This window comes from Pistacia vera, unplaced genomic scaffold, assembly GCF_008641045.1.
Source record: "Pistacia vera cultivar Batoury unplaced genomic scaffold, PisVer_v2 Contig598, whole genome shotgun sequence".
NCBI lineage: Eukaryota > Viridiplantae > Streptophyta > Magnoliopsida > Sapindales > Anacardiaceae > Pistacia > Pistacia vera.
Window position 1 is genome coordinate 567,328 of NW_022196443.1, and position 22,540 is coordinate 589,867.

Sequence of the window (22,540 nt, forward strand, 5' to 3'; positions counted from 1 at the left end):
TTCAAATTTAAAAAAATGGTCAAAGATACCATTTCCTTTGCCTTTTGAAAAAGTCCCCTCAATTCAATATCAAACATTTATCCAAAGCCAGACTAGTTCAAAATAAATAAAATACCTTCATAAGAGATTACCCTTTACATAATTTCACATTTTATTTATATTTAATAAATAATTATAACGATAAAATAAAAAAAGTTTCCTTGAATTTCTATATTGAAGCAACGAGTGTCACTTGAAACTATCATTGGATGATCCAACGGTTAATTAGGACTCTTGAGTGTAATGCTCAAGAGGTCCTAATTTAGATCTACGGATTAATTGAGATGTGCACAAATTGATCCGGACATACAGATCACAAAAAATGGAAAAGAAAAAAAAAGGTGTCACCCATGGTTTGACCAAATTATTGTGAACCCAAAAGATTAAAAAGAACAAAATTATTTTGTTTTAGTGTGAGAATATGACCTAATTATTATATAATTACAAACCTTGGCCGTAAACTAATGGGACACGCTGATTAAAAAAAAAACAAAACAAAAAAACAAAAAAAGTTTCCTTGAATTTCTATATTGAAACAACGAGTGTCACTTGAAATTATCTTTGGATGATCCAACGGTTAATTAGGACTCTTGAGTGTAATGTTCAAAAGTTCCTGATTCGGATCTATCTGGATTGCTAATAGAGATGACACTTTTAGGATCCCAAAAATTAATTGAGATACGCACAAAGTGATCCGGACATACTGATCACAAAAAAAAAAAAAAAAGGTGTCACCCCTGGTTTGACCAAATTATTGTGAACCCAAAAGATTAAAAAGAACAAAATTATTTTTATTTAATTATTTTGTTTTAGTGTGAGAATATGACTTAATTATTATATAATTACAAACCTGGTCGTAAGCTAATGCGGACACACTGATAAAAAAAAAAAAAAAAAAACAAAAACAACGAGTGTCACCCGTGGTTTGACCAAATTTATGTGAACCAAAAGATATAAAAGAACAAAATTATTTTTATTTAATATTTTTGTTGTATGTGAGAATATGACCTAATCATTGTATAATTACAAACCCTGGCATTTTTATCCTACCGCCGGCAATTCCAAATTCAGTACAACATACCTCTGCCCCAATCGCCACGTGGCAATCGAATCCCCGATTCACCCGGCCCGCCCTTTCTCCTATAAATATTCCCCTCATTTCTCTCTCTACCTCCTCACTCCTGTTCCATTCATTCGCCGTCGTTTTATCGGCGATAAATTTAATTATCTAATTTATTTATTTAATAAATTAATTATCAGGAATTATAATTTCCTTTTTATTTTGTAAATATTTTCCGTTCGGTCTGATGCATTTGTGACCGTTCGATCTTCCTCCGGATCGCGTCGGTAAGCAGAAATATCACCAATATTTAGGTACATTATTAATTTTTACTTATTATTATTATTTCCATTTTCGCAGTTTCTATTTATCGGATTTCAGTGGAGTTTGGGTTTTGTTACTTGAGTTTTGACCAGATTAGGTTTTGATATAGTGTTTGCTTGTGCATTGAGGCATTTAATTGATGAGTGATTTTTTTCCGATCGATCCATCGACCGATTGATTGATTACTGAAGCGAATAACACGTGCCTCGGTGTCCTGACGCGCCGTCTACAGATGTCGGTCCCTAGATCGGTTTGCCAGGCCTTGTGAGTATCAGCTCTTCGATTTTCATCAGTTTGTTTGTGCAGTTTCCACTTTATTTCAATTTTTTTTGTTTAATTCTAGTTCTAGGGTTTTAATGTGCAATTTTTTTTTTAATTAATAAAAATTGCTTTTTGTTGTGGCTTTAGAGAAAACCGACTCGATGAAATCAAGATAGTAAAGAAGCTTTAGTTAGTGAATTATGTTTTTTTCGTTTCAATTGATTCTTAAATAAATAAAAAAGAAAAAAAAAAAGTGTTTAGATGAAAATTCGTGATACTGATAACTTTGTAGTTTCAGAGCGTTCGCAAATTCACATACTATTGGTGTTCCTTTAATTTTTTTTCCCTTTTTTTTTTTTTTTTTTTTGTCTGGACATAATATATAAACTACAAAGAGCAAGGGGAGGTTGATTGGTATTTCTATTGGTATTCCAATTTTTTGGGTTGTACAGATAGAAGACTGAAGTTTTGGGTTCTTATTAGTTGTGATAGTAATTCTTTACTTGGTTAATGGGTCGGCCATAGGCACAAATCTATTTTAAAGTTAAATCTTATCAATTTTGATCAATCTTTAGAAGTTGTGACCTTTTATCATTTCTTATAAACAAAATGACGAAGGTAACTTCCTGATTTGAGATGTGTATCAAAACATACCTTTTATTCAATTTTGATTCATTTTTAAGGCTCCCATTGCAGTATGATTATATATTGATGTTTATCTGTGGCAGGCTTTGAGGGTTTTCAGGTAGTGATGAGAGGAGGAAAGGAATCAGATTTTGAAACTCTGAGGATGAAGGCGGTCGAGGATGGATCTTTGAAGAAGAAAGCCTTAATGCTTCCTCTAAATTCAAGCATTCTCTAAAGAAAAAGAGCAGTCGAAGGAAAAGATGGCGGGTTACTCTGTTTCAATTGAGGATGTGCGTGATGTTGAGGAGCTACAGGCTTGTTGATGCGTTTCGTCAATCTTTAATAATGGATAGTGTGCTTCCTGAAAAACATGATGATTATCACATGATGTTAAGGTCTAATATAACGCATGTGCATGCAAGTATTTTTGATTTCATTGTGTGACCTCTATGTTATTTTAAGCTATGAATAGTAATAATTTATATTAGCATCTTACACTTGCTAAATTACAATTAATACTATTAACTTCATCTTTGTTCATATGATCATGGTAAATGCACATACATTTACCTAGGATACATAAAGGATGATTGATCTCATGATTTTGTTCTTGTTACTTGCTTCTCAACACTTTTTTACTTTTGCTTTGGTTTTTTTTATTTTTTTATTTTTAAAACTGGCTGGGTTTGTTTTTCATATCATTGCTGGTTTCCTGGATTTATTAGAGCAATAGTTTGATAACTTTTAGGATGAAGTTTACCCTGTTCCAATGTTTATAACTTTCATTGGTTATAGTTCTTAAAAGCAAGGAAGTTCGATATTGAGAAAGCAAAGCACATGTGGGCTGATATGCTTCAATAGAGGAATTTGGTGCTGACACTTTATGGAGGTAACAACAGTTTATAGTATGCCTGAAACAAAAGTGCCAAATTACCAGTTTTTTATTTTTCTCTGTTATATTATCAGGATTTTGGAGTTTAAAGAAATAAATAAGTTTTGAAGTATTACCCTCATGGACATCATGGTGTGGATAAGGAGGGAAGGCCTGTTTACATTGAAAGACTGGGAAAAGTTGATCCTAACAAACTTATGCAAGTGACTACTATGGATCGGTATGTAAAGTTACATGTTCAAGAGTTTGAAAATCCTTTGCGGTGAAGTTTCCAGCTTGTACCATTGCTGCGAAGAGGTATCGATTCAAGTACTACAATTTTAGATTTTCAAGGAGTGGTAGTTTCTCTACAGCTGATTCTTGTATATATAGGTGCAATAAATATTTTACATTTTTACATTGATTGTTTTTGGTTTTCAATTATCTAGGGATTGAAGAATTTCACCAAGTCAGACACGGATCTCATAATGCGGCTTCAAAGATTGATGGTGATAATTATCCTGAGGTATGAATCTTAATTTTCTTAGTCATTGTAACTTGTGTTTTAGGGATTGAAATTTTTTTATGCTAATCTTAAAATTTGCTCTCTATCAATTCGATGCAGACTCTTTGCCAAATGTTTATCATCAATGCGGGTCCTGGATTTAGGCTGCTATGGAATACAGTGAAATCTTTTCTAGATCCAAAAACAACTTCCAGATTCATGTATGTTACGATGCTCTCTCTCTATATTAGAAGACTATCTGTTACTTGTATTGTCAGGATAAATGTTATATTTTGTAAACTTATCTATTTATATTTCTTATTGGTTCTGACGAATGAGGTTCTTGGAACGTACCAGAGCAAATTGCTTGAGATAATTGATGCCAGGTAAAGGAATTAATACATTTTTAGTGCCTTTTTCTAAACTGATTAATTCTTGTAATTCATTTTACTTAACCATAGTACTTACTTTATTAGCTTTATTGTGCTGAATGCCTCATGTTTGATGGAATTGTTTTTGCTATATGTTCAGTGAATTGCCAGAATTTCTGGTGGTAGCTGTACTTGTGCAGATCAGGGAGGCTGCCTTCGATCTGATAGGGTCCGTGGAAAAACCCAGAAATACTGAAGGTAATTTGTGGACCTTATTATTCACACGTGATGTAATACGTTAAATATTTTATGATTTTTATCACCCAGTTCTGATTTAAATGTTGGTTGGGTTTGCATTTGTTATAGATGGTCCTTCATGGAGAGCACGACGTGGCAGCAGGTTGTGAAAATTTTAAACAGTGAGGGGAAAGTTCTTGCTATGCTAAGCCATTACCCGATGGTATGACCAATTTTTAATTATTCTGTCCATAGGGCATGGCCTAGTATTTCTGTTCCTAGCTAGACTATAACATAAATTCTTTGTACATTTTGAAGCAGTTAAAGGGTAGTGATCATCCACTGCTGAGTCAGGATCTGAAGCAGAGACATTGCTTCCCCGAAGGCAATAAAGTCTCAATCTTCGATTGACTCCTGTTCGTGAAGAGTAGGTTTTTGAACATTCTTGTGTGATTATGGTTTCAATTTATTTAAAATTGAGATGTTTCTTGCCCGGGTGAATTATCTCTTGATCTATTTTAATTGAGATTAGCCGACTCTTTTTTAAACATTCTTACATAAGTATTGGTGAAATGACAATGCATGTTATATAAGGACCATCTTTCTAGTGATAATAATAATATGTAAATGACTTAAGAGTAAGTTAAGGATAGTACAAGGAAATTATTAGTTCTATCCAAGTATTAAATGTTGTTGCATAAGTGATTTCAATTCTCTTATCTCTTGTGGAATTGCAGGCTAAGGTAGCGGGAAACCAGGCTATGTTGGTAGCTTTTGCTGGGTATGATGATATGTTCCAATGGTTGACAAAGCTGTTGATGCTGGTTGGGAAGAAGCAAGCATCTCTGCAATGTCCTCTGCTTCCAAGGTTAGCAAGTCTGCTGTTTTTATTACCTACAACTTTGCATCTGTCTGTAGTCTATTTTATGTTGGTTAGGGTCTGGCATAATTACAACGATGCACATGCACTTACTCGTACTATGCATTTTCTCAAACCAAACCTCCTCTCTCTCTTTTTCCCCACCCTTCTCCTTGGTCTGCACGACTACAGTGTGTATGGTTATTCTCACTGAACTTAAAACCATTATGGGGCATGACTTGCTTTCATTACATATATAATCATCAGATTTCCACAATAGGCATCCTGTGTATGACAAAAATAAATAAGCGCTGTATGATGTCTTCAACATTTAATGGGGAAAATTACCCTATTGTATACAATGTTTCAATCATTTGTATAATTAAATAACTAGGAAATGTTTGCATCTTACTTTGTCGTCGTTTAATCTGGTTCTTGATACTATATACCAAGAAGTGAATTAATTTTTTTTCATGCAGGAACTCTTTCCCAACCTGTCACTTCAAAGGCACCAAAGGAATCCGTGCTCGGTTTTGGTTGCACTCATGGCATTCTTCATGCACCTCACTCTCTTCCGTTCAGTGGCCTCCCGGGTAACAAAGAGGCTTCCTGGCATCATGGATCATGTCAAATAATCCTGAACCGGCTGTTGATGTGACTCAAAGGAGGAGTTTCGGCCACCTCACCAGGTCCATCTTTTACTGAGGCAGATCTCATTTCATCTGTATGAAAAGATGGGTGACCTTGAAGAGAAAGTGAAACCCTCCAATCAAAACCATCTGAGATGCCGTATGAGAAAGAGGAATTGTCGAATGCTGCAGTTTTGTCGTGTAGATGCTCTTGAAGCAAGCTGATTCTACTAGAAGGTACGATACAGTGGATTGTCTAAAAAATGCTGAAGCTTTTATTGAAATGTCTTCAAAAGCTTCTTGGCTACAATTAAATCTATAAAGCTCCCTTAGACATCACTATTGGCCTTTCTGTCTTTATGGCTAATGCCCTTCACCTTGTCATTACCCGTAGGGAAAAAGGGTAACCTTTTGAAAAGGCCTGGTGCCAGCAACTCCCCAGAAATAAGAATTTTAGGAATAGAATCAGATTCTCATACACAGCTCGGCTTTCAACCTTGGAGTCTTCCTTTTTCTGCCATGGACCTAAACATCCTATTCTTTTGTTAGTTGTATATGTGTCACTGCATACTCAATGGAGTTTTTTTGTGTTTTTTATTCATGGTCCTTTGTTATGTTAACCTCTTTCACCACAATCGTTCATGGACTATTATGTTGATTTTATTTTATGCAGGCGCTCATGAAGCTTTAATGAACAAGAAGAATTGCTTGCGTACATAGACAGTCAGAGAAGCTAAGTTCAGGGTAGGTTGATTGATAGACCATTCTCTTATAATATAAGGAAGAAAATAAGTTCTATGTTTAATTCATGTTTGTGTTCTGATTTTCCCATCTTATATCAGAAAAAGAAGTTTTGCTGGAAGATGGTTTGTGGCGGAGGAGGCCTACACAGATTGCCGCCGTATCTCAATCACGAGATAATATACTGAACCAACCATGTGGATCAGCCAAACGTAACTACTCTCAACAGTGTAATTCCAAACTTATGTTAAGCGAAATTAATGTTTCGAAACTATGCTTTGTGTTGTTTATTCCTTTTTTAACTCGTTCAACTTGTTGACACTCGAAATGAGCACATTTAATATCATGAGCTTTCGTATATAAGTAGAGCTTTTGTGTATGTGTTTCATACTGAGAAAATTAACTTGGTTAGACTGCTAATTGCGATTAAAATTTAAACATTAACCATTGCCTTCGCTGAGCTAATAATATTAACCTCAGTGGCTGGCTTGTAAAAATTTTTAGCTCGGGAACTTTAAGTCTGAGCTTATTATATTGGCAATAACTAACCGGGGTGAAACCTGGCAAAGTTGTTGGGTCTTGGGTTGACCGGTTTGATCGGGTGGTTAAAAGTTTAACATTTAGCAAATATGCTCTTAAAAATTATAGTTAAGTCTTTACAGGTTTGAAATTTAGTAAACACACCTTGAATACGAATTGACGGCTGACTGGTTGGCGATCTGGTTGGCGATAGCGACACACCAAATTAAATCTCAATCATAGTTATTTCTAGAAAATCTACTCAAGATCTAGTATAAATTAGTTAGATCTCACCACTGTTGGTGTCGACAACCCTCCCCATCATCACAAAAATACTCCTCTCAACCTCTTGGCCAAAACGCATCTCACCCCACCCCCGTTTGACTCGCCAATTGTTGGCTGTTGCCGTTGTGGTTGTTTTTCTTTTAATTTCTAGTCAATTCACTCACTGAAAATCACCTCCGTCGTCACCATTGGACTCATCGGCCCTTTTTCTGTAAAAGCCCCAACATCTCGGTCTTCAATTGTTTGCTGATGACCGTCTCAATTTTTAGGGTTTTCGGTGAATAGGAAATTGATTACAGCATAGGAATCACACAAGCCCTTGAACGATAACATCAATAAAAGCCAGTGTAATTACTTTTCATTTTTCTTGTTGGTTTGGGTTGAAGAGATAAAATACGTTGTACTACAATCTTATTATATTTTCAAAAGCAATAGTATTATATATACAAACTTTATTATATTTTCGAAAACAGTAAGTTTATATATGTAAAGGATTCTATGTGACTCTTTGTGCCAATACAACTAAAATATACATTATATCAACAGTCAAATCAGTTAACGTATAAAGTTGAGATTATATTTTCAACGATTGAAAACCCCATAATACAAAACACAAACATTTGTATGTATGTTGATGGTCAAAGTGTCATATTCTCTACTTTGTTAATTGTTAGTAGATACATTCAAATGTTTTGCACTACATGAAGTGAGCAAAGGGACCTTTAACTTTCAACATATACACAAATGGCAAACTGTTTACAAGGAGGGCTTTTGAACTGAATGACAAACAAAAACAAACATGGTCAGACACAGAGAATTTGGGGCTGAAAAATCACCATAATCGCCACCATTATCAACAACATTTACTTACACTAATCTTCAGAAACATTAGAGCTTTCAACAAAACCACCTCACCAGTGAAAGACTCTGCATTTTAAAATCCAAAAAACTGATATGTGAAAACTCTATTTATGCTTCTCATTTATGCATAATCTTAAACTTGTTATAGTATTAAAGATATGCCTGACTTACCTTCTTCTTCTTCTTTTTCTTTTCAAGGTATGCCACCAGCTCTTGTTGTTGAGCAAGAGAATCTTCGAGCGCCTGCACAAGAAAACAATGGAATACATGAATAATGATCACCACATACCTTTTCTGAAATGGGAAACATGCTTTATACCTTCTTGGTGGCTGCTAGCTCTTGCTCCAGGGTGTTTACCCGGTTTACTGCAGCATTCAACATCTCTTCTTTCTCTTGTGGCATGGTGACAGGCTTCATGGTGAGAATGTTCACCCTTTCCTCTAGTTCAGCCATGCGCTTCATCATCAAATGGAATTCTGTACCTGAAACGGAGTGGGGTGGCAACTTCTGGACATGATGGCTTTTAATCATTGTGTCAGTGTAGTAATCTCCGCCGCTATACAGCGACGCTTCTGTGATTTTTCGTGGCATGTTTCGCGTTAAGCGAACCATGGTGACTATACCCATAACCACTGCCATCAGCCCACCGAGGAAGTGGTTGCTTACTCCCTCAGGATTCTTGCATCCACCTTTCACTGCAAAACAATCTGTGGCCAAATGGAGTAAGTATTATTGTTGAGTGTCTCAAGTCACATATCTTAATATATGACGTAAAAGAAAACAAGATTATGTACCTCTGGGGATGGTGAAGTTATCATCTTGGCTTGGGTTGAGCCAAGAAGCATCAACACTCTTATTGACAACTGGAACTCTATCATTAAACTGATAGACATCATTGAACTTCTTGTTCATGGAAGACTGCAATACATAAAGGCAACATAGAATTATTACGGTTATCCTTAAAGGCCACATAGAGGAAACTGTTGGAGATCGTAGTCTATTTTATGTTGGTTTAGGGTCTGGCATAATTACACAGATGCATGCACTTACTCGTACTATGCTATTTTCTCAAACCAAACCTCCTCTCTCTCTTTTTCCCCACCCTCTCCTTGGGTCTGCACGACTACAGTGTGTATGGTTATTCTCACTGATACTTAAAACCTTTATATGGGGCATGACTTGCTTTCATTACATTATATAATCATCAGATTTCCACAATAGGCAATCCTGTGTTGACAAAAATAATAAAGCGCTGTATGATGTCTTCAACATTTAATGGGGAAAATTACCCTATTGTATCACTGTTTACAATCTTTGTATAATTAATAACTAGGATAAAATGTTTGCATCTTACTTTGTCGTCGTTTAATCTGGTTCTTGATACTATATACCAAGAATGTGAAATTTATTTTTTATGCAGGAACTCTTTCCCAACCTGTCACTTCAAAGGCACCAGAAGGAATCCGTGCTCGGGTTTTGGTTGCACTCATGGCATTCTTCATGACCTCTCACTCTCTTCGTTCATGGCCTCCCGTGTCACAAAGAGGCTTCCTGTGCATCATGTGATCATGTCAAATATCCTGAACCTGCTGTTGATGTGACTCAAAAGGAGAGTTTCGGCCACCTCACCAGGTCCATCTTTTACGAGGCAGATCTCATTTCATCTGTATGAAAATGGGTGACCTTGAGAGAAAGTGAAACCCTCCAATCAAAACCATCTGAATGCCAGTATGAGAAGAGGATTGCTGAATGCTGCAGTTTGTCGTGTAGATGCTCTTGAAGAGAGCTGATTCTACTAAGAAGGTATGTGTAAAGTGGATTGTCTAAAAAATGCTGAAGCTTTATTGAAATTGTCTCAAAAGCTTCTGGCTACAAATTAATCTATAAGCTCCTTAGACATCACTATTGGCCTTTCTGTCTTTATGGCTAAATGCCCTTCAGCCTGTTCAATTTAACCGGTAGGGAAAAAGGAATAACCTTTTGAAAATCCTGGTGCCAGCAACTCCCCAGAAATAAGAATTCAGGAGAATAGAATCAGATTCTCATACACAGCTCGGCTTTCAACCTTGGAGTCTTCTTTTTTCTGCCATGGACCTAAACATCCTGATTCTTTTGTTAGTTGTATAATGTCACTGCTACTCAATTGAGGTTTTTTGTGTGTGTTTATTATGGTCCTTTGTTATGTTAACCTCTTTTCACCACAATCGTTCATGGACTATTATGTTGATTTTATTTTATGCAGCGCTTCATGAAGCTTTAATGAGACAGAAGAATTGCTTGCGTACATAGACAGTCAAGAAGAAGCTAAGTTCAGGGTAGGTTGATTGATAGACCATTCTCTTATAATTATAGGAAGAAAATAAGTTCTATGTTTATTCATAGTTTGTGGTTCTGTATTTTCCCATCTTATATCAGAAAAAGAAGTTTTGCTGGTAAGATGGTTTGTCGGCGGAGGAGGCCTACACAGATTGCTCGGCGTATCTAATCACGAGATATATATACTGAACCAACCATGTGATCAGCCAAACGCTGTACACTTGCTAAATTACAATTAAATACATATTAACTTCATCTTTGTTCATATGATCATGGTAAATGCACATACATTTACCTAGGATACATAAAGGATGATTGATCTCATGATTTTGTTCTTGTTACATGCTTCTCAACACTTTTTTATCTTTTTTGCCTTTGGTTTTTTTATTTTTTTATTTTTTATAACATGGCTGGGTTTGTTTTTCATATCATTGCTGGTTTCCTGGATTTATTTAGAGTCAATAGTTTGATAACTTTTATGATGAAGTTTACCCTTGTTCCAATGTTTATAACCTTTCATTGGTTATAGGTTCTTAAAAGCAAGGAAGTTCGATATTGAGAAAGCAAAGCACATGTGGGCTGATATGCTTCAATGGAGAAAGGAATTTGGTGCTGACACTATTATGGAGGTAACAACAGTTTATAGTATGCCTGAAACAAAAGTGCCAAATTACCAGTTTTTTTATATTTTTCTCTGTTATATTATCAGGATTTTGAGTTTAAAGAAATAAATGAAGTTTTGAAGTATTACCCTCATGGACATCATGGTGTGGATAAGGAGGGAAGGCCTGTTTACATTGAAAGACTGGGAAAAGTTGATCCTAACAAACTTATGCAAGTGACTACTATGGATCGGTATGTAAAGTATCATGTTCAAGAGTTTGAAAAATCCTTTGCGGTGAAGTTTCCAGCTTGCACCATTGCTGCGAAGAGGCATATCGATTCAAGTACTACAATTTTAGATGTTCAAGGAGTGGTATGTTTCTCTAATCAGCTGATTCTTGTATATAATAAGGTGCAATAAAATAATTTTTACATTGATTGTTTTTGGTTTTCAATTATCTAGGGATTGAAGAATTTCACCAAGTCAGCACGGGATCTCATAATGCGGCTTCAAAAGATTGATGGTGATAATTATCCTGAGGTATGCAATCTTAATTTTCTTAGTCATTGTAACTTGTATTTTAGGGATTGAAATTTATTTTTATGCCAATCTTTAAAAATTTTGCTTTCTATCAATTTGATGCAGACTCTTTGCCAAATGTTTATCATCAATGCGGGTCCTGGATTTAGGCTGCTATGGAATACAGTGAAATCTTTTCTAGATCCAAAAACAACTTCCAAGATTCATGTATGTTACGATGCTTCTCTTCTCTATATTAGAAGACTATCTGTTACCTTGTATGTCAGGATAAGATGTTATATTTTGTAAACTTAATCTATTTATAATTTTCTTATTGGTTCTGACGAATGTAGGTTCTTGGAAACAAGTACCAGAGCAAATTGCTTGAGATAATTGATGCCAGGTAAAGGATATTTAATACATTTTTAGTGCCTTTTTCTAAACTGATTAATTCTTGTAATTCATTTTACTTAACTCATAGTACTTACTTTATTAGCTTTATTGTGCTGAATGCTCTCATGTTTGATGGAATTGTTTTTGCTATATGTTCAGTGAATTGCCAGAATTTCTGGGTGGTAGCTGTACTTGTGCCGATCAGGGAGGCTGCCTTCGATCTGATAAGGGTCCGTGGAAAAACCCAGAAATACTGAAGGTAATTTGTGGACCTTATTATTTCACACGTGATGTAAATACTGTTAAATATTTTATGATTTTTATCACCCACAGTTCTGATTTAAGAATGTTGGTTGTGTGTGCATTTGTTATAGATGGTCCTTCATGGAGAAGCACGACGTGGCAGGCAGGTTGTGAAAATTTTAAACAGTGAGGGGAAAGTTCTTGCTTATGCTAAGCCAAATTACCCGATGGTATGACCAATTTTTAATTATTCTGTCCATAGGGCATGGCCATGATTATTTCTGTTCCTAGCTAGACTATAACATAAATTCTTTGTGTACTATTTTGAAGCAGTTAAAGGGTAGTGATACATCCACTGCTGAGTCAGGATCTGAAGCAGAAGACATTGCTTCCCCGAAGGCAATAAAGAGTTACTCAAATCTTCGATTGACTCCTGTTCGTGAAGAAGTAGGTTTTTGAACATATCTTGTGTGATTATGGTTTCAATTTATTTAAAATTGAGATGTTTCTTGCCTGGGCTGAATTATCTCTTGATCTATTTTAATTGAGATTAGCCGGGACTCTTTTTTAAACATTCTTACATAATGTATTGGTGAAATGACAATGCATGTTATATAAGGACCATCTTTCTAGTGATAATAAATAATATGTAAGATGACTTAAGAGTAAGTTAAGGATAGTACAAGGAAATTATTAAGTTCTATCCAAGTATTAAATGTTGTTTGCATAAAGTGGATTTTCTAATTCTCTTATCTCTTGTGGAATTGCAGGCTAAGGTAGCTGGGAAACCAGGCTATGTTGGTAGCTTTGCTGGGTATGATGAATATGTTCCAATGGTTGACAAAGCTGTTGATGCTGGTTGGAAGAAGCAAGCATCTCTGCAGATGTCCTCTGCTTCCAAAGGTTAGCAAGTCTGCTGTGTTTTATTACCTACAACTTTGCATCTGTCTGTAGTCTATTTTATGTTGGTTTAGGGTCTGGCATAATTACAACAGATGCACTTACTCGTACTATGCTATTTTCTCAAACCAAACCCTCCTCTCTCTCTTTTTCCCCACCCTTCTCCTTGGGTCTGCACGACTACAGTGTGTATGGTTATTCTCACTGATAACTTAAAACCATTATATGGGGCATGACTTGCTTTCATTGCATATATATAATCATCAGATTTCCTACAATAGGCAATCCTGTGTATGACAAAAATAATAAAGCGCTGTATGATGTCTTCAACATTTAATGGGGAAAATTACCCTATTGTATACAATGTTTACAATCATTTGTATAATTAAATAACTAGGATAAAATGTTTGCATCTTACTTTGTCGTCGTTTAATCTGGTTCTTGATACTATATACCCAAGAATGTGAAATTTAATTTTTTGATGCAGGAACTCTTTCCCAACCTGTCACTTCAAAGGCACCAGAAGGAATCCGTGCTCGGGTTTTGGTTGCACTCATGGCATTCTTCATGACACTCTCAACTCTCTTCCGTTCAGTGGCCTCCCGTGTAACAAAGAGGCTTCCTGGTGCATCATGTGATCATGGTCGAAATAATCCTGAACCTGCTGTTGATGTGACTCAAAAGGAGGAGTTTCGGCCACCATCACCAGGTCCATCTTTTACTGAGGCAGATCTCATTTCATCTGTAATGAAAAGACTGGGTGACCTTGAAGAGAAAGTGAAAACCCTCCAATCAAAACCATCTGAGATGCCGTATGAGAAAGAGGAATTGCTGAATGCTGCAGTTTGTCGTGTAGATGCTCTTGAAGCAGAGCTGATTGCTACTAAGAAGGTATGAGTAAAGTGGATTGTCTAAAAAATGCTGAAGCGTTTATTGAAATGTCTTCAAAAGCTTCTTGGCTACAAGTTAAATCTATAAAGCTCCCGTAGACATCACTATTGGCCTTTCTGTCTTTATGGCTAAATGCCCTTCAGCCATGTTCAATTTAACCGGTAGGGGAAAAAAGGGAATAACCTTTTGAAAATCCTGGTGCCAGCAACTCGCCCAGAAATAAGAATTTTAGGAGAATAGAATCAGATTCTCATACACAGCTCGGCTTTCAACCTTGGAGTCTTCCTTTTTCTGCCATGGACCTAAACATCCTGATTCTTTTGTTAGTTGTATAATGTGTCACTGCATACTCAATTGAGGGTTTTTTGTGTGTGTTTATTCATGGTCCTTTGTTATGTTAACCTCTTTTCACCACAATCGTTCATGGACTATTATGTTGATTCTGTGATGATTTTATTTTATGCAGGCGCTTCATGAAGCTTTAATGAGACAAGAAGAATTGCTTGCGTACATAGACAGTCAAGAAGAAGCTAAGTTCAGGGTAGGTTGATTGATAGACCATTCTCTTATAATTATAAGGAAGAAAATAAGTTCTATGTTTAATTCATAGTTTGTGGTTCTGATCTTTCCCATCTGTATATCAGAAAAAGAAGTTCTGCTGGTAAGATGGTTTGTCGGCGGAGGAGGCCTACACAGATTGCTCGGCCGTATCTCAATCACGAGATATATATACTGAACCAACCATGTCGATCAGCCAAACGTATACTACTCTCAACAGTGTAATCCCAAACTTATGTTAAGCGAAATTAATGTTTCGAAACTATGCTTTGTGTTGTTTATTCCTTTTTTAACTCGTTCAACTTGTTGTGACACTCGAAATGAGCACATTTAATATCATCAGCTTTCGTATATAAGTAGCTTTGTGTATTTGTACTGAGAAAATTAACTTTGGTGAGACTGCTAATTGCGATTAAAATTTGAACATTAACCATTGCCTTCTCTGAGCTAATAATATTAAACTCAGTTGCTGTCTTTTAAAGATTTTTAACTCAGAAACTCTAAGTCTGAGCTTATTATATTGGCAATAACCAACCGGGATGAAACTCGGCAAAGTTGACGGGTCCTGGGTTGATCGGTTTAACCAGTTTGATCGGCCGGTCAAACTGGGTGGCCAAAAGTTTAAAATTCAGCAAATATGCCTTTAAAAATTATAGTTAAGTCTCTACATGTTTGAAATTTAGTAAACACACCCTGAATACGAATTGGCGGCTGACTGGTTGGCGACGGTGACACTTCAAATGCAATCCCAATCATCTCTTGAGTTATTCCCAGAAAGTCTACCAAAGATCTAGCCGAAATTAGTTAGATCTTACCACTGTTGGCTTCGACAACCCTCCCCATCACCACGAAAATACTCCCTCAATCTCTTGACCAAAACACATCTCACCCCATCTCTGTTTGCCTTGCCAATTGTCGATTATTGCTGTCGTGGTTTTTTTTTTTTTTTTTTTTAAAAATTTCTAGTCTATTCACTCGCCGAAAATCACCTCCATCGTCACCGTTGGACTCATCGGCCCTTACTCTTTAAAAGCCCCAACATCCCAACCTTCAATTGTTCGTCTATCACCGTCTCAATTGTTAGGGTTTTTGGTGAATAGGAAAATTGCTAACCTGACTTGGTGAAGGGGGGCGGGTTTAAAACATCGATTACAACCTAGGAACCACATAAGCCCTTGAACGATAACATCAACAAAAGCCAGCTTAATCACTTTTTAATTTTCTTGTTGGTTTGGGTAGAAGAGATAAAATACCTTGTAATACAATCTTATTATATTTTCAAAGGCAGTAGTATTATATATACAAACTTTATCATAGTTTCAAAATTAGTAGGTTTATATATACAAAGGATTCTATGTGATTTTTTGCGTCAATACAACTAAAATATACATTATATCAACAGTCAAATCAGTTGACGTATAAAGTTGAGATCCTAATTTTGTACGGATAATATTATATTTTCAACGATTAAAAACCCTAGAATACAAAACACAAACATTTGTATGTATGTTGATGGTCAAAGTGTCATATTCTCTACTTTGTTAATTGTTAGTAGATGCATTCAAATGTTTTGCACTACATGAAGTGAGCAAAGGGACCTTTAACTTTCAACATATACACAAATGGCAAACTGTTTACAAGGAGGGCTTTTGAACTGAATGACAAACAAAAACAAACATGGTCAGACACAGAGAATTTGGGGCTGAAACATCACCATAATCGCCACCATTATCAACAGCATTAACTTACACTAATCTTCAGAAACATTAGAGCTTTCAACAAAACCACCTCACCAGTGAAAGACTCTGCATTTTAAAATCCAAAAAACTGATATGTGAAAACTCTATTTATGCTTCTCATTTATGCTTAATCTTAAACTTGTTATAGTATTAAAGATATGCCTGACTTACCTTCTTCTTCTTCTTTTTCTTTTCAAGGTATGCCACCAGCTCTTGTTGTTGAGCAAGAGAATCCTCGAGCGCCTGCACAAGAAAACGATGGAATACATGAATAATGATCACCACATACCTTTTCTGAAATGGGAAATATGCTTTATACCTTCTTGGTGGCTGCTAGCTCTTGCTCCAGGGTGTTTACCCGGTTTACTGCAGCATTCAACATCTCTTCTTTCTCCGGTGGCATGGTGACAGGCTTCATGGTGAGAATGTTCACCCTTTCCTCTAGTTCAGCCATGCGCTTCATCATCAAATGGAATTCTGTACCTGAAACGGAGTGGGGTGGCAACTTCTGGACATGATGGCTTTTAATCATTGTCTCAGTGTAGTAATCTCCGCCGCTATAGAGTGACGCCTCTGTGATTTTTCGTGGCATGTTTCGCGTTAAGCGAACCATGGTGACTATACCCATAACCACTGCCATCAGCCCACCGAGGAGGTGGTTGCTTACTCCCTCAGGATTCTTGCATCCACCTTTCACTGCGAAACAATCTGTGGCCAAATGGAGTAAGTATTATTGTTGACTGTCTCAAGTCACATATCTTAATATATGACGTAAAAGAAAACAAGATTATGTACCTCTGGGGATGGTGAAGTTATCATCTTGGCTTGGGTTGAGCCAAGAAGCATCAACACTCCTGTTGACAACTGGAACTCTATCATTAAACTGATAGACATCATTGAACTTCTTGTTCATGGAAGACTGCAATACATAAAGGCAACATAGAATTATTACGGTTATCCTTAAAGGCCACATAGAGGAAACTGTTGGAGATCCCATATCGACTAAGCACGTTCAAACCATCTGGTTTATAAGAAAGGACAATCCTCTCATTCAGTAAGGTCTTTTGGGTGAGAAGTTAGGCCCAAAAACCAATTGATATCAGAGGCAGCCTAGATGAGCTGAGTGATTGACTAACGGTGGGCTGCCAAACTACCTCTATTCATAGACATGACCTGCCATATGGGTTTGACCGTGAGGGAAAGTGTTGGAGATCTCACATCAACTAGGCACGCTCTTATTGGTTTTTGGATCGAGGCCTTATTGAATGAGAAGATTGTCCCTTCTTATAAACTAGATGGCTTGAGCGTGCCTAGTCGATATGCGATTTCCAACAGAAACCATTAAGTTAATGGAGACGGAGGTTTGAAAGACTTACTCTTAGACGAGGAGATGGATCCGGATGCTCCATATGCTCCACTGTTGAAACAGTTTCCTGGTTGAAAGAATAACATCTCTTCAATTGGTCATGTTCATATTACAAAGTTGAGGCCATCAAATCATCAACCATTTAAAACTGTAACGAAACTTATTCAAAGGATTTGAGTACCTTAACTTCCGCTAGATCGTCTTCTACAATTGTCTTCTCCTCAATGTTTGACAGAACTTTCCTTGTGCATTTGGCTTCACCATTTTGAACCATCTGGTTCATAAAAACAACAAACTCTGTTGAGTCTGTGTTATCTTAATATACCGTATCATGCCAACTACAAGAACTTATATTTTCAATTACGGTTAATTACCTTGATTATATCTGGATCATTCCATGGACCCTTATCGGATCGCATACATCCACCTTTGTCAGCACAAGTACAAGTGCCACCCAGAAACTCCGGCAGCTCACTGGCATCAATTATTTCAAGCAATTTGGATTGGTATTTGTTTCCCAGAACCTAATATATGAAGCATCAATTTGGTTTAGTGACATTACAAGATTAGATGAATTGGGCACTGCTTTAGTTAATGAAAGCCAAATTCTTACATGGATTTTTGCCGTGGTCTTGGGATCAAGGAATGATTTAACAGTGTTCCATAAGAGCCTGAATCCAGAGCCGGCATTAATGATGAACATGCGGTTCAAGGTCTGCAATTGAAAACACAATCAATAAGCAGTGTTGGCTGCTAATGAATCAACTTTAAGCTCAATGAACCTATGGATATTATTGGAGTCTCACATCGACTAGACACATTCAAGCCTACTGGTTTATAAGAAGAGGTAATCCTCCCATTCAACGAGGTTGCCTTATTGGGTGAAGAGTCAGACCCACTTCAAATTCTGTCATGGTATTAGAGCTAAGCCCAGTTGAGTTGAGTGTTTAACCAGCGGGTGAGGAGTTAGAGCCAATAACTACCTCTATCAACATGCATGACCTAATATAAATAACTACCTCTATCAATATACATGACCTAATATATAGGCTTGACAGCGACTAGACATGCTTAAGTCTACTAGTTTATAAGAGGGGGTATTGGGTGAGGAGATAGACTCGCCACAAATTCTATTAGATATAATATGAGTACCTCAGGGTAATTGTCACCATCAATCTTCTGCAGACGCTGAACCAGTTCCCTTGCAGCTTTGTTGAAGTTTTTAAGTCCCTGAAGCACCGTTCAAGTTTGATTTGAGCAAAACCAATCTCCTGAAACAGAAGACAATTTTTTCCAAGAAAAAAAAAAAAAGCTTAATTTAGACATACCACTCCTTGCACATCCAGAATAGTTGTGCTCTGATCAATGTGTTTCTTTGCTGCAATTGAACATGAAGGAAACTTGTAAACGAAAGTCCTCTCGAACTCCCTCACATGATACTTCACATAACGATCCATTGTTGTGACCTGCATCAGCTTGGTGGAATCAACTTGACCCAAGGACTCAATGTAAACAGGGCGTCCATCTTTGTCAACTCCATGATGCCCTTGTGGATAGTACTTTAAAACTTCATCAATTTCCTTGAAATCAAAGTCCTAAAACAAAAGAAACCAAATCAAACAAGTTAAACTATACATGGAAGAATTCAAAGCCGACAATTTTTATTTTTATTTTCACTTTGTTCAACAACTACCTCCATGATTGTGTCAGCACCAAATTCTTTTCTCCACTGGAGCATATCGGACCACATTTGCTTTGTTTTCTCAATGTCAAATTTCCTGGCCCTTAAAAATCTGCATGAATTTACAGTAAGTCTTAATCCAGACTGGTTTCAGTTACATTTAATCAGTTGAAAATGGACAGGGAAATGAGAGTAACCTTAGCATCAGGTGGTGATCGTCATGTTTCGATGGAAGTAGTTCGTCCAAGATAAGTGCCTGGCGAAACGCATCAACCGCCTTCATTTCCTCAGCATCAAGATTATCTTCGATGGCAACAGACATAACTTTACTGTTTCTGCGGCCTTTCTTTGTCAACGAATGCCTAAACTTGGTGGAGGCGCTAATTGCTGCCTTCTTCAGGGAACCAAGTCGAGTCTTCCTCTCATCCTCGGAGAATTCATGTTCAGCCTTTTCTTGGCCTGAAAAATACAAGATTTCATCAAAACTACATCTAGAGATTTAATGAGAAGGAGGCCTGAAGAGAGATTGAATTGTTGCAGAGTGAAAATGTAGAATGCTTACCCGTTTTGATGGGTCGGTCAAGAGGTCCAGACATGGTATCAGCCATTATTGAATCGTTCAAAATGGTTAAATGATAGACAGCAAGATCGCAAAGAGATCAATTTTCGAGATATCAAACTGATGCCTCACCAAACAGACCTACAACTTCCACCATATCCAAATGTCAGAAGATGATCATAAGCAAATCAAAAGAACATACGTATAAATCAAAAGGGTAGTAATAAAAAATGAAGATGAACGTGAAAGAGAAGAAAAAAGAAGAAGAAGAATACCTACTGACAATAGAAAGTATAGCAGAAAGAGAGAGAAAGAGAGAGGGATATATACGACCAAATAAATCTCAGTAATGGCAGTATCTAAAAAACAGCTAGGGAAAATGGACAGCCAGGTCGATTTTGACAGATTTAGAGAATGAAACGAAATAGATAAAGGATTTTGTTAGTTAAAACTTTAGTTTTTGACAGGGTCCAATTTGCTTGACCATTTTTAAATTTCTGTTGTTTTGAGACAGTGATTTTGGGAGGGAGATTTGCCGATATGCAAGCCACTCCTTCCGTATTCTCAACTGTTTTTTTTCAACTCCACCTAACTCCTCCTCTTCTTTTCTCTTTCTTCTTCAACCTCAATCCATCTTTAGTAATTCCTCCATTATCATCAAATTAATAATAACAAAAGATATTTCCTTTTTATAAAAGATTTTTGAAGTAAATTATCCAAGATTCTTCCCTTATTATACCCTTAATTTTTTTTTTTTTTTTTGGTATTCGGGCCTGAAATCCTAAAGTTAACAAATAGGTAAACCTCCAGAGTCCAGACAGCAATGGTTACCCTTTATTAGTAGTCGTGGAGATTCGAACTCGAGACTTTTTGAGTAATACATTCAAGAGTCCCAAACGACTATCGAGCTAGTTAATTTTATTTTAGGTGAATACTTAAATTATAAGAGGAGGGGACCTACTTCTTTATACCTGACCTCATATTCAGGCAAATCTAGAACGTTTAAGATCACATGTTATATTAAATCTAGATTTTCTATTTCCTGTTTACGACCAACTGATCAGGACCTTTTTTTTACTGCTTCCTACTCTCTTATATATATCATTTATATGACCAGCTGAGACAATGTGTTTATATAATAAAAGGATGAAGAATCGAGGTAGAAGCTTTGAAAGATTACATTTTTACTTTTATATTTTATATAAGACTAAAAATTCTGAGAAGAAAGTTGAACCCCATCTCTCTGTTCAATCTGTAAATAAAAGATTTCCCGACCACGAGGGATTTAAAATAGTTTATGTATTGATGATGGTAATGAATGAGATAAGTTGTGTGTGGTGGGTGGTTGAAGTAGCAAAGTCAATAAATGGCTATGGCCTCTTGTCGTGGTTGTGGAACTCCACTAAGTACAGGATTTATGTGGTTGAAAATTTGAGGAAGATGATCATGTCAACTGCAACTTCATTCTTTCATTTTTATACGAGGAATGCTACGATCACCGAAGTAGTGCACCGAATTTATGCATCGAATGACGTAACAAAATTCTGACTATTAACTAATTTTAACTTAATATTAATCGACGATCAGGATTTTACCACGTCATTCAGTGCACAAATTCGGTGTAAAACCTTTGGTGGTCATATCATTTCTGTTTTTATACTATGCAAAAGTAATACCCAGTAAGCTAACCCCAAGGGGTTGGCCTCGCCGATCAAAGAGGTTTGTTCAATTTCTAAGCTTTTTGGTTCAAACCTTGGGGTCACTTATCATAATAACATTGTGATTTACTTGGTCCTTTGAGTTTATAGGGAGTTCAATGAAACCTGGAGATCAGTTAAAGTACGCACAAACTAGTCCAAACACTCCAATTACCAAAAAGTCAAAAAGAATACCCTGAAACCAGCTATCATCGTTTAACAAAAAGTCACCTTCTTGATGATGCCATGGCACTCGATAAACCTGAAAAGAATAAAAGAAATTTAAAAAAAATGGATTTGGTTGCTGAGAGAAGTTGGCCTACCTTATCAAGGTGACAAGTACCCATATATCAAGTATGCGCCTCTTACACCTATTTAGACACTCGACTATTTTCCTAAGACACAACACACCCCATTACGATTTTGTTCTTAGCTTCAAGCTCAAAACGCATCTAGTATAAATCTATTTAAACACTCAGATATTTTTCCACGAGAGCAATATAAATGTTCAAATCACAATAATAATATAAGTATCGGCCTATCAGGCCTATTTAGACACTCAATTATCCTCCCACGAGAGTGATATGGGATCTCAGGTTACAACACATCCCATCACGATTTTGTTCTTAGGTTTTAAGCTCAAAACGCATCTACTGAGTATATACTTATTTAAACAGTAAGATATATTCACACAATAGCGATATAGAACTTCATGTCACAACAAAAATACCTATTCATATTTAATAATTTATCAATGTGGGTTTGTACATTAAAACTTTTTTTTTCCTAAAAATGCTAAAGATTAGAATCTTACACTAAAATGTCATTAAATGTATATATATATATATTATATATATATATATATTTTTTATAATTTATATAAT

The 22,540-nt window shown here is 36.3% G+C and overlaps 2 protein-coding genes across 6 annotated transcripts; one reads left to right on the forward strand and one right to left on the reverse strand.

Moving 5' to 3' along the window:
- The first annotated feature begins 2,417 nt into the window (after nt 1-2,417).
- LOC116110115 (phosphatidylinositol/phosphatidylcholine transfer protein SFH8) lies at nt 2,418-14,948 on the forward strand. Of its 2 annotated transcripts, none has more exons than XM_031396343.1 (13): nt 2,418-2,706; nt 11,036-11,135; nt 11,216-11,482; nt 11,573-11,650; nt 11,756-11,857; nt 11,983-12,032; nt 12,182-12,281; nt 12,397-12,495; nt 12,596-12,712; nt 13,036-13,168; nt 13,653-14,056; nt 14,523-14,597; nt 14,701-14,948. In XM_031396343.1, the coding sequence occupies exons 1-13, from the start codon at nt 2,600-2,602 to the stop codon at nt 14,719-14,721; spliced, it is 1,653 nt and encodes a 550-aa protein (XP_031252203.1). In that variant the 5' UTR covers nt 2,418-2,599; the 3' UTR covers nt 14,722-14,948. The 2 variants fall into 2 exon arrangements, with proteins under 2 accessions (XP_031252203.1, XP_031252204.1); XM_031396344.1 differs by having other exon boundaries at nt 2,649-2,706; nt 12,599-12,712.
- Nucleotides 14,949-16,183: 1,235 nt separating this feature from the next.
- On the reverse strand, nt 16,184-20,619 carry LOC116110114 (phosphatidylinositol/phosphatidylcholine transfer protein SFH3-like). 4 transcript variants are annotated; one of them, XM_031396342.1, is made up of 15 exons: nt 20,239-20,619; nt 19,963-20,100; nt 19,598-19,859; nt 19,413-19,512; nt 19,048-19,314; nt 18,872-18,949; nt 18,333-18,434; nt 18,094-18,243; nt 17,901-17,993; nt 17,730-17,786; nt 17,149-17,272; nt 16,673-17,061; nt 16,525-16,596; nt 16,364-16,419; nt 16,184-16,268 (listed from the first exon to the last, which is right to left on the reverse strand). In XM_031396342.1, the coding sequence occupies exons 2-14, from the start codon at nt 20,006-20,008 to the stop codon at nt 16,390-16,392; spliced, it is 1,770 nt and encodes a 589-aa protein (XP_031252202.1). In that variant the 5' UTR covers nt 20,009-20,100; nt 20,239-20,619; the 3' UTR covers nt 16,184-16,268; nt 16,364-16,389. The 4 variants fall into 4 exon arrangements, 3 of the variants coding, with proteins under 3 accessions (XP_031252202.1, XP_031252200.1, XP_031252201.1); XM_031396340.1 differs by having other exon boundaries at nt 20,235-20,619; XM_031396341.1 differs by having other exon boundaries at nt 19,963-20,106; nt 20,235-20,619.
- Between the last annotated feature and the right edge of the window lie 1,921 nt (nt 20,620-22,540).